The sequence below is a fragment of the Pteropus alecto genome, unplaced genomic scaffold (assembly GCF_000325575.1).
Source record: "Pteropus alecto unplaced genomic scaffold, ASM32557v1 scaffold25, whole genome shotgun sequence".
Lineage (NCBI taxonomy): Eukaryota > Metazoa > Chordata > Mammalia > Chiroptera > Pteropodidae > Pteropus > Pteropus alecto.
This window is the reverse complement of record NW_006441955.1, coordinates 5,205,791-5,221,128: the sequence shown is the minus strand read 5'-3', so window position 1 is coordinate 5,221,128 and position 15,338 is coordinate 5,205,791. Positions and strand designations below refer to the sequence as shown.

The window sequence follows — 15,338 nt, the reverse complement described above, 5'->3', positions numbered from 1 at the left end:
CTCACTGTAGGCTCATCTTTAGATCCCATAAGGTTAGAACAGTGTAAATCTCCTTCAACATTGTCATTCAGTATCTACTTTCACCAAGCTCATTCCGAAAGCATAAATTTAGTTTATAACCTAAGATTCTCTTACACTGTATTTTTTTTTAAGTCAGTGTCCTTAAAAATCAATTCAATACACGATTCAGAAATGGCTTTCCTATGTAAGGAAAATTTCTCTTGGAAAAGAAAAACATAGTTTCTTTTTGGTACATACGATTCTTACTGCAGACATGTTGCATGGCCCAAACAGCCCATAGCTGGACTCCTGGTGTTGTGAAACAGCCAAGTAATGGGAAAAATGGATTAAAGGACCTAAAAGTTCAAAAGAAAATAAGTTACATCCTATCTTAGTGTCATTTTCTAAAGCAATAATTCCTGAGCTTTTCATTCTAGAAATTTCATTCAACTATTCTTAAACTAATATAAATGAGCTATAGTATACCTTTCCTTTGTCTTAGCCATTTGAGTAAGGATCATATTCTGACAAGTCTTGGCAAAGAAGATGGAAGGTGACCAGATAAGGTACTAACACAGAAAAATATTTTTTCCAAAAGTACTTTTTTGGTATTGAAGATAAATATTTGAAGAATAGCATACTTTGGTTGGAAAACTTAGAAAAGGAGAAGTTAGTTGGTAACTAACTGATAGAACACCATGAAGGAGGTCTAGAATTAGCCTTTCTATTTCTATTGGTCTTTTGCATAAAAATGGGTAGAATATAAATTGGGGAACTCAAAACTGTTGGCGGCATCAACATTTATGAAGTATACAACAAAAATAATTTGTAATAATATTATTTATGCAGCAATCCGGAATACTTCAGTTAATTAGTAACTTAACTATCAAGTCACCTTAATGGTTATAAAAAGAGTTAGGCATCCACTATGCACTTTAATAAATTATTACAAATTGTTTCCCAAACTAATCTGGTGCTGCTTCTAGTTCTTTCAAAGTGTCATCCTGCTTTAGACCTCCTTGCATTAATATACTGTTTCCTATTCCTAAAATCTTCTGCCCCTACTTAATTATCTCTCAAAACTCAGCTTCACTTTCCTCTGGAAGCTTTTTCACATTTTCCAGTGCAGATTTAAGTAACTTCATCTTTAATTTCATAGTATTCTATGCACAAAATTATCATAATAGTGAGTTATAGCTGATCACATTTGGCTCCCCTTACTAGGCTGTAAGGTTCTTGTGTTCAGGTACCATGTCTTACTCAAAGCCAGTAAGGAAGATAGATGCCTGAAGAAAAAATTATACATCCAGTAGGAATGACCTCTAGACAAGCCAAATGGATAGGTTACTGACTTAATATTAATTATCTTGTTAATTACCTGTATGCTACCATCTCACACTCTGGAGTTGGCCATTTCAAAATAGCTGAATGCTGCAAGACACAAGACACACAAGAAAGGATTAAAATCCTTATTTAGCACTGCATTATGCATTAGGCTCTGACAGTTTAACCACTATCAATGTTGTTTCTATGCTTCTAGAAAACACCAAATGACCCTACCAGATCATCCAGAAGAGAATTCCTCTGGCTACGGCTCAAAGTCCAAGCTTGTTCACCTCTAGATATTAAATGGGCAATAATTCCTTCTGCAAAGTAACTGACTTCCACTTCAACACTGTGTAGGAGGCTACTGATGTGGTCTATAAAATCCTTCCACATTAATTCAGAATGCAATTCTTGTACTTCAGCTATATTGTTCTGGAAAGAAAGAGAAGATATAAAAATTAAAGTAATATGTGTAGTAAATGACCCTTTGTATTCTAAGAAACAATAGAGATTGCAATGATTTAAACATGTATCTGCATATAGACAACAAGTGAAGACTTGCCACGTTAGCAGTGAGATTATGGGTGATTTTTTTCTCTTTCCTAAACAATCATAAATAAATAATATTCTACATATCCATCCATTTTTCAGGCAAAATGGTAAAATACATAACCTAAAAATTTCCTGATATATAATATCTAGAAATGCTGGGTGAAAAATAGCTAAAAATCTTTAAATTTGTAACATTATTTGCTGGGATAAAAAGCAAACAGAACCAAACTGGAGCAGTAACAGGCCATCACTGACATGTAGGGACAGAGAACTGGGTTTTAATAGCCATGCTAGGGCACAAGGTAAGGGCTAAAAATTGGAACTAAGACTTCACATAAAGATAAGGACTTTCAAAGTGTTACATCTCAATAAAAGAGTGGACTGACATAGATACTTGAGAAATAAACCTATTGTAATATGGCCTCTGGCCTAAAAGGAGAAGTCTTTCCTTGTAATTTATAACTAGGCACCTGCCCTTATGATTCAAATTATATTAGTTGTGTGGTCTGGAGAAACTCCAAGCTGAGCAATAACAGCAAGAGAAGTAGGAGGAACACCAGGAAAATTTGGTATCTAGAAAGCAGAGGGGTGAATGTATCAAAAAGATGAAAAGATTAGCAGTTCTGAATAATGTGAAGAGCCCAAGTAAGATAAAGACATAAAGAATCCATTTGTTGAGCAATATAGTGACTGTGTGTCTTAAAAATGTCATAGCCTTAAATCTCCACTGATTGCCAAAGTTTGCCTGTTGGCCTACAGAACGTAGGTGTTTCAACTTGACTTGAGGTGTGGTGGCTTTCCTTGGCAGTACATAAGGAAGAATTCTGTTCACATGAGAAACAATTGAGGGGTTTCCAATTTATATAATTGATGTTCTCCCAAAGGATCTATGATCCAATTTATCTCATTACTCTAAAGATGAATCCTCATTCTTTTTAATTAAAAAAAATTTTTAATTAATCTTTTTCTTCAATTATACATTCAATATTATTTTATATTAGTTTCCAGTGTACAGCATAGTGACTAGACATTTATATAACTGATCATGGGGACTGATCATCCCCATGATCAGTCTAGCACCCACCTGGCACCATACATAATTATTATAATACTATCGACTATATTCCCTATGCTGTACTTTACATCCCCATGACTGCTTTGTAACTACCAATTTGTACTTCTTAATCCCTTTACCTTTTTCAACCAACATCCCAACTCTCCTCCTATCCAATAACTATCAGTTTGTTCTTTGTATCTATGAGTCAGTTCTATTTTGTATGTTCATTTGTTTTGTTCTTTAGAGTCCACATATAATGAGATCATACAATATTTGTCTTTGACTTATTTCACTTAAAATAATATTCTACATATCCATCCATGTTGTCACAAATAGTCAGATTTTATTTTATTTTTTTTATAGCCAAGTAATATTACTCTTCTTCTTCATTTAATTGTCTGTTCATAGGAATTTAGGTTGCTTCCATATCTTGGCTATTGTAAATAATGCTTCCATGAACACAGGGGTGCATTTATCTTTTCGAATTAGTGTTTTGGATTTCTTCGGATAAATACCCAGAAGTGGAATTGCTAGGTCATAAAATAGTTCTATTTTTAATTTTTTAAGGAACTTCTATATTCTATTTCATAGTGGTTGTACCAATTTGCAGTCCCATCAACAATGCATGAGGGTTTGCTTTTTCCACATCCTCGCCAACACTTGTTTGTTGATTTGTCGACAATAGCTATTCTGACAGGTATGAGGTGATATCTCATTGTGGTTTTAAACTGCATTTCTCTGATGATTAGTGATTTTGGGCATCCTGTCATTTGTCTATTGGCCATCTGTATGCCTTCTTTTGTGAAATGTCTATTCAGGTCTTCTGCCCATTTTTCATTGGATTTTTTTTTTTTTTTTTTTGGTGTTAAGTTGTATGAGTTCTTTATAAATTTTGGATATTAATTCCTTATCAGATATATCATTGGCAAATGTCTTCTCCCAATCAGTAGGGTGTTTTTTCATTTTGTTGATGGTTTCATTTGCTATGCAAAACTTTTTTAGTTTGATATAGTCCCATTTGTTTATTTTTTCTTTTGTTTCTCTTGCCTGAGGAGTTTTATTGCTTATATTTTCTTCTAGGAGTTTTATGGTTTTGGATCTTACATTTAAGTCTTTAATCCATTTTGAGTTTATTCTTATATGTGGTGTAAGAAGGTGGCCTCGTTTCATTTATTTGGATGTATTTGTCAAGTTTTCCCAACATCATTTATTGAATAAACTGTATATTCTTGCCTCCTTTGTCATAGATTAACTGACCATGTCATGAGTTTATTTCAATGAATCCTCATTCTTAAAACTTCATTTGATCTATTATGAAATCATAATTCTATTACATTGATTCCATTTCTTAGGAACCATTTCATTGTTAATAGACTGTTCACTCCCTGTCTGAAACAATTAAAAAGACACAAAAACAAAAAGTTTTCAAGATACTAGACATTAGGTAATAAAGGACAGTGACTTTTATTTATTTTTTTATGCTTTCTTATATTTATCGTATGTTCAGACAGTGACCTTTAGAGATGGAAAACAAACGAGGTGAGATAACTGCCTTGAGGGAGTTTCCAGGCTGTGGCACAGGGATATAGAACTGAAGCAGAGCCCAGTGGATTTCTATAGTGGAAGAGATAGAGCTGAGAGTCCTGGGAGACCAAGACAACTCATAGGACAGAATATTAGAGAGAAGAGAACTGCACATAAAGCGGATCCAGAAAGCTGCAGAAAGTACCACTCTGTTCAGCAGAGTGTTGATCAGAGCACGACTGTGAGGAAACTTATTTGAGAGCAGAAAAAGAACCATCAAAAAAATTAGAGAAAAGTTCCTAGCACTCACACAGGGCCAGGAATACTGCTTACTCTCACCATTCAGTCTGGAAAAACTCTTAATTCATGGGCATTGGGTAGAGTACTCAGGAAGATCTTGTCTCAGTAGTACAGAATAATTAGCCCTAGTGTGAGCACTATTCTAAACCCTCTTAGTAAATTATAAAAGCAAGATCCAAAACGATCAAACTATTTAAAAGTAAGTTAGTTATATCCAAGAACAAAGTTCAAGAACATTTTATAGGAAAAAAAATATCTAGCACCTAAAAATGTAAAATTCATAATGTCTGGCATTCAATCAAAAACTACCAGACATACAAAGTGGCAGGAAACACAACTCAAAATAAGGAGAATTTTCAATCACTTAAAATTGACACAGATGTTAAAACTAGCAGAGAACAGTAAAACAGTTATTACAAATATATGTTCAAAAAGTTAAGTAGAAACATGGAAGATATAAAAAAAAAAGAAAAGACCCAAATTGAACTTCTAGAAAATAAAATGACAACGTCTAAGATGAAAAATGCACTGGATGGGATTAACAGCAGATGAGACATTGCGAAAGGATCGATTACTGAATTAGCTAGAAAGCATAGCAATGGGAACTATCCAAATTGAAACATAGAAAAAAAAAAACAAAGAAAATTAAAAGAGCACCAATGAGCTGTGGGATAATTTCAAGCAGCTTAATACATGAGAAACTGTAGTCTCCAAAAGATTCCAATGGGTTCGGGGCAGGAGGAGAGTGCAAAAAAATTTTTTTGAAGAAATAATGGCCAAAACCTTTTCCAACTTGATGAAAATTATAAACCTACAGATCCAAGAAGCTCAATGAATCTCAAATACAGGAAACATGAAGTAAATCACATCAAGACATATCATAATTAAATTATGCAAATGTGGTTAATCTTAAATCTTAAAAGTAGCCAGAGGAAAAAATCATGTACAGAGGAATAAAGATAACAATGACATCAAATTTCTCATTGGAAAGATGAAAGTCAGAAAAAAGCTAATCAACATCTTTAATGTACTGTCAACCTAGCATTGTATACCTGGCAAAACTTCTTTTAAAGACAAAGGTTAAATAAAGATGTTTGCAGACATAGAAAAGTAGGAGAATTCAGCAGCAGCAGTCCGACACTATAGGAAATATTAAAGCATGTCTTTTAGGCAGAGAAAATGATACAAATGGAAATGTGAATCTATAAAGGAAAGAATATTTTAAGAATAATTAAAAGAAAAGCATCAGAAATAGTAACTATTTGGATAAACATGTCTTAAAAACTGCTTAAATGAAAAGATAGTTGACATAACAATGTTTGTGTGTTTTATAACAGTGGTCCCCAACCTTTCTGGCACCAGGGACCAGTGCTCCTATGAAAATCTAATGCCTGATGATCTGAAGTTGAGCTGAGGTGCTGATGCTAGCGCTGGGGAGCGGCTGCAAATACAGATGGAACTTTGCTCACTCACCCGCCACTCACCTCCTGCTGTGCGGCCCGGTTACTAAGAGGCCACAGACCAATACCGGTCCGCAGCTCAGGGGTTGGGACCCCTGTTTTATAACATATGTAAAAATAAAATGCATGACAATAGCATAAAAGAAAGAACAGCAGAAATGGAAGTTTACTATTTATTAAGTTTACTATAATATAACTTATACATAGTCTATGTATACTATAAACCCAAAAGCAATCATTAATGTAACAAAGCAAAGAGTAATAGCTAATAAACCAGAATAAAGAAAGGAGATCAAATGAAATCATAAAAAATACTCAAACTAAAAGAAGACAGAGAAAGAATAAAAAACAAAGAACAGATGGGACAAACAGAGAACAAATACCAAGGTTATGAACCAAATCTAACCATATCAATTATCACATTAAATGTAAATGGTCCAAATAAAAAGCAGAGATTCTCAGACTAGATAAAAAGTAGGATGCAAAGTATAAAGAAACACACTTTAAATATAAAGACAAATATAGGTTAAAAGTAAAAAGATGGAAAAAGATAAACCATGTTAACCTTAGTCAAAAGAAAGCTGAAATGGCTATATTAATATGAGACAAAGGAAATTTCAAAGTAAAGAATATTACTAGGGATGAAGGTCATTTCACATGACAAAGGGGTCAATTAATCAAGAGAGCATAACGATGTGTATGAACCTAATAACCGAGCTTCAAAATACATAAGCAAAAGTTGATAGAAATGTAAGAACAGACAAATCTACAATTATAGTTGAAGATTTTGAAACCCCTGTCAATAACTGCTAGAACAAGTAGGCAGAAAATCAGAAAGGAAATGGTACAGTTGAATAATATCAACCAAATAGATCTGAGTGACCTTTATAGAACACATATATATAACAACAGCAGAATACCCATTTTTCTCAAGTGCACGTAGAACATTTACCAGGACAGACATGTTCTGGGCCATATACAAGCCTCAATAAATTAAAAAAAAAATCAAATCAAACAAAGTTGGTCCTCTGATCACAAAAAATTAAATTATAACTAATATCTAAACATATATTATTAAAAAAAATTTAATCACAAAGTAATGAAGAAAGATGTAAGGAAGCACATCAGGTTATATTAATTGCCTCATGGAAATGAAAATGATGGAAGGATGGGGATAAAGTCTTAAACTTTTAAAATATATTTTTGTACTATTTCACTAGTTACAGTACACATGTTCTTTTGGAAAAAATTTTAAAAAGCATTTTTAAGGCCCTATGAGATCCCCTTTTCCTCTTGTAGTGACTTGAGCCAACTTCTATATCTAATAATCCAATGTAATTTATTTAATACTTCCCTATTACTGGGCATTTAGGTGGTTTTACATTTTCTACTTTTTATATCTAAAGTTATAATTGATAAGCCTTCCTTAAATGCTAGCCCTCCGCTTTCCCAAAAATCCATCTCTCATTGCTCAGTATCTCAGTCTTCCATATGGAAAACAGGCACAAATCTACATTTTTTTAAACTCACTAACCTATGCCTCCTATCATCTAATTCCTCAAGAACAGAAGTCTGCTCTAAAATGGCTTTTACCATGTGGGCATTTTGCCTATTGCAGTGATTAAAACATCTGATCCTTCATCTTTGGTCCATAAAATATCTGATCCTTCATCTTTGTCTCAAAAATCTTAGAGAGCTCGCTTTAACCTCTATCCAATATATCTGCAGAATATCTGATTTGTTAAGCAGTCTTTTATAGTAATTATTAATTAACAAACACAGCATCTAAGAACACTTGTAGGTAGTGACATTTTTTAATGAAATCTTTTTTTCTCTGATTATAAAAGTAAAACATGATCACAGTGAAGCTTTGTACTATACCAAAAAATATAAAGTATGTAATTTACATTTTAATGTGCTGAAAATCTTATTATGTATATGTAATTTTGTACCTTACTTTTTTAACTTAATTATATTGTAGATATTTTTCTAATGTCATTAAGTGTTTACAAATAGAGTAGCAACTTCAATGTGTTACTTCAGTCAGAAAATAATTATAGCTTTAAATTTAGCAGGAAATGCTTATATCTTACCAAAAGTCCTAGAACTTTCTGTTGAATGGATGATTCAGTTGGGAAGGACTGTAAAAAAAAAAAAAAAACAGAAAAGTATAACTTCCTAAAGAACCAAATATAGTAAATAAATAAATAAATAAATAAATGCTTAAGTCAAGCAATCAATAAATGTCAAAATTACAGGTAAATTCCCATTCTAACCTCTAGAACCCTCATGAAGAGTTCTAACCCTTGGTTTTCAATAAAGTGTCTGCAAGTGGTTGGAGATTCATCTGTGAGGTTCCAAAGTGCACTCAAAGTAAACTTCAAAGTAGTGTCCACTGAATTTTGATTGGTTTTCTGCTTCACTATCTGAAGAAGTTGCTGAAAGAAGGAAAATGGAATTAATTTCTCATTATTGAATTATTACAATTAGTGGTAATAACCACAAGTCTATGAAGATTACTCTCATGGCTTAAAACATTTCCTATAAAGACTTTATAAGTACAACAGCCTCTCAAATAAGACTTTTCCTTCAACAACGAAAAAGTATAGGACCTTCATAAATACTTCTACATTATTCTGATCATACTTATAATCTAATCACTGATAAATAAAATAAAAAGCAAAATGATTAAAGCTTAGGACCAACTATTTTACCCAATTGGTCACAACATATACTCATTTCAGATCCTGGGATTAAAAGAGTGGAAGGGGAAAAGCGAGAAATGAAACAAACATTAAGTATTGGCAAATTATATCCCAAATTGTAGTACTGCTATCTCCATTTTTCAATAGAGGAAATTGAGCCTTAGAAATATTAAGTAATTTGATCATAGTCAACTTAGTAAGAGAAAGTAAGAACTCGAAGACCTAACTCCAACTTTTCCTTAAGAAAAAAAGAAAGGCCAAACAAAATAACAATAGTAAGAGAATTAAAGTTTATATTGGATTTGATTTAATTAAATAAGAAAATCGCTTTGAACTTGTAAATTATTTCTATCATAGCTTTAACCTAAGAAATTTAAAGTTTGAAAGATAAATGTTTTAAGATCTACATAAGGTATCCATATTTCCATTTTTAGATTATACTTCTGGGGGTAAAAGGAAGCTTTGCTAAAACAGATACAAGTAAACAATAATGAACGCTATTACTTAAAGTTACATACAACTGAGGAAAAAAGTTTTAAGAAACAACAAAAATTAACTTAATAGCATAGTGGCTAAGAATCTAGCGCTAGAATCTGGCTGCCTGAGCTTAAATATAATCTCTGCCGTCTATTTAATTTGTTTGTTTTTTCATCTGTAAATTGCAGGTGATAATTAAGAGCCCATCCCTCAAAAAAAATAGCAAGCTAGCATCATCATTACCACTACTACTAATAATTCCTGCTTAACTTAAGTCTAACTTTCCTCCAAAATATATGAGTGAAGTATTTCCTTAAAATCTTTGAATATATCTCCAGCCAAAATTACTGAAATACACATACAGCAATAAAAAGCCATATTTATAACTAAAATGTCATCACTGAAAATAGTAAAAATAAATAAAACCTGCCTCCTCTACTCATCTAATACATATTATATTTTATGCTAGGCACTTAGCATATATTCCTTCAATTAATTTTTTTCCTTTTCATTTAGTCTTCATAACAACCACATAAAGTATTTTTTGTAACCTTTAAGAAAATTTATGTGACTTGCCTCAAATTACACTGCTAGTTACAGAATTAGGAATACACTCAGATATGTCAATTTAAGAGTTCCTACTCTTTCCATTATACCACCACAGCCTTCTCTTCTCTTTACATTACTTTTTTCATTCATATCTCTACTATTATACTTATTAGATTATTTTACAACTATGTCTATGTAGCTATTTTCTCTGCTATATTGTGAATTTCTTAAGGGTAGGAATTATAGATATAATTCAGTGTGACTCCCTAACATCTAGAAATGTGATAAGTACCTGATGAATATTGCAGACATATTTATCAAACGAATGACTTACATTCTCATTATATACATAATTTGTAAGTCATAGTAAAAGGGAGTCTCTCACTTGACTTTTCCATCTGCTAATATTATTTAAACACCTCATGTCAGGATTGTAACAGGAAGCCCCTAAGTGGACTTTTTGCCTTCAGTCCTCCCTAAGACACTATTCATATTTACTCTCTTTTAAGCTTTTTTAACTCTCCATTGTTCACTATATTATTTCTCCAACTGAGTGTAAGTAAGCAAAAGCACATATCAGCTACTTAAATTTTCTTCTTTCCCAAAGCATCTAGCACAATCTTATGCCTATAATAGAGTCTTTATATTTTCTTCATAAATTTAACAAAATCACAGAATTTTACAACTAGATAGGATGGTAAGGCCTATGTAGGCCCCAATAGTATATGTGGTTTGTTTAAATTCATGAAGTGAGTTTACAAGTTAGATCCTAGGTCATCTGACTCCGAGTTCAGGGCTCTTTCCATCTCTGTTAAGGAGTAAAGCTGCCTCTATGAAAAGAAATAAATACACTCACTTGGAAGTAACAAAAATAATTTTTTGTAATATAAAACATCAGAAGATACACAATGAAACTGAATATTGTCTAGTGATCTGTATAGAAGAGATAACAGACTTACCCTGACAATGAAGAGCTCAGCACCCAGCTGTGCAGTCTGTTCTGTAGAAAGCTGCAAGCAAGTAGACAAAGTAAATATCCAAGAACTCAGTGTGAGTTTAACATCATTCACTGTAACAGACTCCAAAGGTCAGACTAAAATCTCTGATCAACCTAGAAATCTGCACTATTGAATACAGATTGAATAAGCAGGCTGGCAGAGAGGCTTACTAACATTATGGCACATAAATTTTGGAGAAAACAGTATCTGTAACAGGAAACAAAGCGTTCAGGTACCTTGGCAGCCAGGATGGAAATAATAGCAACTGCCATCCTTTGCATGTTTTGATCCTCATGGTTGCAGAGCCACTGCATGACAAGTTTGGCTGCTTCAAACCTGAGGACACACAAAGCGTTCCATGAATTAATCCGGAGGCCCAGGCACAGTTTCAGGTGAGAAGTGATGCTAGAATTTAGGTAGGTAAGAAGGAAAGGGAACGTTCCTCTTAATTGACAGAGAATAACAGTTATGTTTAGTGTTCCAGAGACAGTATCTCACTATTAACTATGATAATACTTTGTAAAGAACAAGAATCAAAACTATTTGGCATTCATCTTCTAGAATTAAAACGTATTTCTATTCTATATTTCTATTCTGTAGTGATTTCTAAACTGTAATAATAATTTAAGTACTTTCTAGGTTCCTCACAGTACCTAGCACAACAGGAACTCATTTGTTTAAAAATATTTATAAGCCTCTGCTGTGTGCCAGATATAGTTCTTGGTGCTAGAGATAGTGAGCATAATAAAAATATCTCTACTCTCATAGGGCTTATACTCTAGTAGGGAAAATATACAATAAATCAGATAAATAAGTTAAATATCTGGCATGATTAGGTACTGACATATGCTAAAGAGAAAAAAATAAAGCAATGAAAGAGAAGATATGAAATGTTGGAATTTTATGTAAGGTGGCTAGGGAAGGCCTAACTGAAACTTCTGACAAAGTAAAGTGTTAGCCATGTGGGTATCTAAGGAAAAAGCATTCCAGGCAGAGAGAACAGGAAACACAAGGACCCTGAAGTGAGAGTGTGCCTGAAGGTTTTGAGAAATAGCATGGAGATCAGTGAGGCTAGAGCAGAGAACAAAGGAAAGAGCAGTACTAAGAAATGAGGTCAGAGATAACAGGAGAGCGAGATCATAGAGTCTTAGTAAAGAATTGGCTCTTACTCTGTATCAGGTGGAAAGCCATGAAAGGATTCTGAGCAGAGATATGACATGAACTGACTTATATTTTTAATAGTTTTATTCTATCAGCTGTATTTAGAATAAACTTCAGGAGGTCAAGGACAGAAGGAGAGCAGTTCAGAGGCAACCACAATAATTCAGGAGAGATCATTTTTAGTCTAATCTAAGTGGTAGAAATTAAAGTGAAGACAAATGGTCAAATTTCGTATATATTTTGAAGATTAGACCTGGAATTGCCTAAGGATTGAATGTGGGGTGTGAGACAAGGAAAAAAGTCAAGGATGACACCAAGAAATATATCTGATTATCTTATTATCTTACCCATAATTTCATCTTTCAAGACTCAGCTCAAATATCACTTCCTATGAGAAACTTTCCTTGACAAGTTTGTTATTGCCCTCTCATTACTCCTTGGCAATTGTGTGTAACTCTCTCAGAGAGCTGTGGTTATCTTTAGACTCACCTGAATCTTCCATTGGCATGTGAGTTCCTTTAGGGAATGGACTGTATCCTTATTTAGTCTTTATGCCAAGAATCCAATACAGTGCTTTATACACATAGTGTTTAATACATGTTGGCTGAATGATTATATTGATGTAAATGACTCCTCTCCAACTTCCTTCAAATTTAGTTACTTCTCTTCTATTCAAGGCCATCTCTGATCAAGCCCATTACTGAAATTTTTTTTCTTTTTTTTTTTGCCCACACATCATTGAGGTAGATTGATATGTCTTTTAAGTGCCTTTTAATCTACAGGTTTTGTTTATATCCCTTTCCTCCCCTTCCCACCCGCTTGCAATTTATTTGATGAAGAAATTGGATTCTTTGTCCAACATGTTCTTCTACCATCTGTATTTCCTATAAATTGATACTTTGATTTAGAAATTTAATCAGATTTATTTTTGATTTTTGGGGGGCAAACTACTTTATAGATTATGTTGTACTCCCTTGTCAGAAGGCATTGAGCTATCTAGGACTCCTTAAATACCTCATGCTTTACTACAGTCAGGATTGGTGATAGGGAACGTCATAGGGCTGAGCCTTGAGGATTAAGTAAACCGGTGGGACATCAGCTATGGGGAAAGGTAAGCTGCAAACGCGAAAAGTTAGGTAGGCCTTGATAGAATCAGTCCACCAACATTAAAAATAAATTGTTTCTTAATTCCCACCCTACACCCCTTCCCTTTGGTAACCATCAGCTTGTTGTCTATATCTATGGATCTGTTTCTATTTTGTTTTGTTTATTCATTATTTTGGCTTTTTTAGGTTCCACATATAAGTGAGATTATATGGTAATTTGTCTCTGACTTATTTCACTTAGCAAAATACATTCTAGGTCCATCGATGTCACAAATCGCAAGATTTCATTCTTTTTTATTACTGAATAATATTCCATTGTGTGTATATGTACATTACACACATACACACACACCACATCTCCTTTATCCATTCATCTATTGATGAACATTTAGGTTGCGTCCATATTTGGGCTATTACTAGTAACACTACAATGAACATAGGGGGGCATATATCTTTTTAAATTAGTGCTGTTTTCTTTAGATAAACCAGAATTCTTCCAGATTTCTAATGTGCCTTCCCTCCACTGCTTTCCCTTCAATTTGTGCCTATACATTGGTAATAAATAAATCTGTCTGAGGACTTAGGTATGACATCACTCCTGTACTCACAGTATTTAGCAACTGGCCCATACTTCTTTTTTCAAATCTTCTTTTTTCCTGCCTACGCTATGCTTACTGCAAAGTGAACTGCTCATCAGTCTTTGAACTTGCCCACAATTATGACGTGATACAGTCTGGTAGTTAAAAGCACAGATTCTGATGTTCTTTGGATATTGGGGTTTGAATTCTAGTTCTACCTAATGTTAATGATGATAATAAATTATTTTGTCATGTGAGGCAATGCAGTCAAGTCATTAAGAACATCATAACTTTGGAGTCAAGCTGGATTCAAATATCACCTCCACCACTTACTAACTTTGGGACCAATCTGCTATCATGAATGTCAAAGCACTAAATTAGAGAAAGTAAATTTAACATTCTATAAGGCAACAGACAATCTCATCTACTTTATTAATTGTACAAAAGAAATATACTGATAAGAAATGACTCAAGGCAGATTTCTAAAATTCTCTTTTGTCTCATTTTAAGTTCTAGGACAATTACTTGCCTGTTAAATGGAACATCTTGAAGGATCCGGTCACTACAAAGTGAAAGGAGGCAATTCTTCTGTAACTAAAAAACAAAGAGAGAAAAAAAATCCTAAATAAAATATTGCTTTGTTATTTTGCATCCAGGGCTGCCTCTATAAAAAAAGGAAGACAACTGATGAAATACCACTTTTTTTCTTATAACCTTTATTCTGCCCACCTACTAGTGAAAGACTGATTTCCATGGGATTTAGATAAGTTTACTTGCACATAATTTGTCTTTTCCATTAAATAGGAAATAGGATAATAAATTGGGTAATTCCAGCTAACCACCCTCTGTTCTGGTAGACTTTGGGTGGGTCCTACTTTGTCTTCTGTCCACCTATCTTCCAGAGGCTATGAAAAACAAAGCCTAAAGTTCATCTAGTTTGGCAGTGGCCCCCAATGAGGGAAGATGGGTTTAATGATCCACTCACCAATCTGGGTTGCCATTCTTAGCTGGTTTTGGAACTCTGAGTATTTACTAACTTGTCAACTCACTGCTAAATTTTAAGAGTTAAAAATATCATTCAAGCAATATTTTTAGTTTTTACATGGAGGATAGGATAGGTTATGTGGTCTACTCCTAGAAATAGAATATCCATGTCTTATTCATTTCTGTATCCCAGGCTTGATAGTGCCTGGCCCAGAACAGATGCTCTATGCCTGTTGCTGAAATTATCACAGACTCAAGGTGTAGGTTGAAGATGAGTTTTATATGGCTTACACTATTTCTCTCAACATTTGGATTTACATACTTTTTAGGCAGGAAATATGCATGGTTTAGTTTCCTACTTCTGTGTTGTCCTACACTCAGTTATATCACAAATTTATTACTTTATAGTCAGCTCCAAAAGCATCTGAATTTCTAGCCTTGGTCTACTAAATTGAACTATGGACGTAGGAGATGAGTGGGAGACACTAAAAGGATATTTGAATGGAGATTCCCACACGCTTACCTGTTGGTGATTAGGAAAATGTTCCATGGCTTTGAGCA

The 15,338-nt window shown here is 33.6% G+C and overlaps 1 protein-coding gene across 1 annotated transcript in view; it reads right to left on the bottom strand.

Annotated features, from left to right (window-relative positions):
- ZYG11B (zyg-11 family member B, cell cycle regulator) overlaps window positions 1-15,338 on the bottom strand; it is a 64,263-nt gene that overhangs the window by 14,934 nt on the left and 33,991 nt on the right. Inside the window, 9 exon segments of the mRNA XM_006919206.3 lie at window positions 259-356; window positions 1,379-1,431; window positions 1,561-1,758; window positions 8,313-8,360; window positions 8,496-8,657; window positions 10,910-10,960; window positions 11,185-11,284; window positions 14,323-14,387; window positions 15,301-15,338. Coding sequence (XP_006919268.1) covers window positions 259-356; window positions 1,379-1,431; window positions 1,561-1,758; window positions 8,313-8,360; window positions 8,496-8,657; window positions 10,910-10,960; window positions 11,185-11,284; window positions 14,323-14,387; window positions 15,301-15,338 — 813 coding nt within the window.